At 60.5% G+C, this 1106-nt stretch overlaps 1 protein-coding gene across 1 annotated transcript; it reads left to right on the forward strand.

Moving 5' to 3' along the window:
• Positions 1-627: 627 nt before the first annotated feature.
• Positions 628-917, forward strand: LOC103213636 (low-density lipoprotein receptor-related protein 5-like; the record flags this gene model as incomplete). Its single annotated transcript, XM_007959366.1, has 1 exon — positions 628-917. A coding segment is annotated over one exon (290 nt), but the record flags the coding sequence as incomplete, so codon positions are not given.
• Positions 918-1106: the final 189 nt, after the last annotated feature.

Raw genomic sequence — 1106 nt, forward strand, 5'->3', positions numbered from 1 at the left:
TTGACGGTGCCTCAGCGGATGAGTGAGATGAATGGGCTGTGCTGAGCGCCGTTGGCTTCCATTAGAGGTGCCTTTGAGCACCCTGGCGGTCTGAGCCCCTCGGTGGCTGGCAGGGAAGCCCACCGGAGAAGCTTCTCAGTGGAATCTCGAGGGCCAGTCCCGTTGGTGGCGAGGGGCTGGGCCCCTGGGAGGGGACCACTCGTACTAGCGGTGTGTCGAGGCGTTATTGCAGGTTCCTGGCCGGGGCTTGGACCATCTGGGATTGTGTTCCCCCTGAGCCGCTTTCTAACTGTGTGACCTGCAACAGTCTCTCTTTGTTTGAGTTTCTCTGACTGAAGGATGGGGAAGGGAATAGCTCGTGTCGTGGACTGCAGTGTAGATGGAGTGAGGGACCTGAACCGTGCCTGGCACGTGGCAAGGCCCAGCCAGACCCAGCCTTGTTCTTGGCATTCCCCTTGCCCGTCCCAGCGGAGAACCCTAGTTTTCTGACCCGTCCTCTGGGGCTTTCTCCCCCCACCCCCACAGTCCCCAGGTGCCATCTGGCTGGATAGAGCCACGCCTGGCAGGGAATCGGTCCCGTCCCTCTTTGCTCTTTGCTGATGTTCAAGCCTGTGTGTCTGCCTCCAGGAACCAACCCGTGTGCAGACAGGAACGGGGGCTGCAGTCATCTGTGTCTCTTCACCCCCCGTGCCACCAAGTGCGGCTGCCCCGTTGGCCTGGAGCTTCTGAGTGACATGAGGACCTGCATCGTCCCCGAGGCCTTCCTTGTGTTCACGAGCCGAGCCGCCATCCACAGGATCTCCCTGGAGACCACCAATAACGACGTGGCCATCCCGCTCACGGGAGTCAAGGAGGCCTCTGCGCTGGACTTCGACGTAGCCAGCAATCACATCTACTGGACGGACGTCAGCCTGAAGGTAGGCGGCGCGGAGCCCCCATGCACACAGTCTCCATCCGAGAACGCTGGCTGGACTACCACTGTCCTGATGGGTTCACTCTGCAAAGAACTAGATTGATTGGAGGGAGCTCTGGTGGGTGAGGCATCTGGTTGCCAGCCAGAAGGCCAGCGGTTCAAACACCAGCTGTTCCACAGGAGGGAGATGAAG

This window comes from Orycteropus afer, unplaced genomic scaffold, assembly GCF_000298275.1.
Source record: "Orycteropus afer afer isolate SDZICR_OR568_19922 unplaced genomic scaffold, OryAfe1.0 scaffold22226, whole genome shotgun sequence".
Lineage (NCBI taxonomy): Eukaryota > Metazoa > Chordata > Mammalia > Tubulidentata > Orycteropodidae > Orycteropus > Orycteropus afer.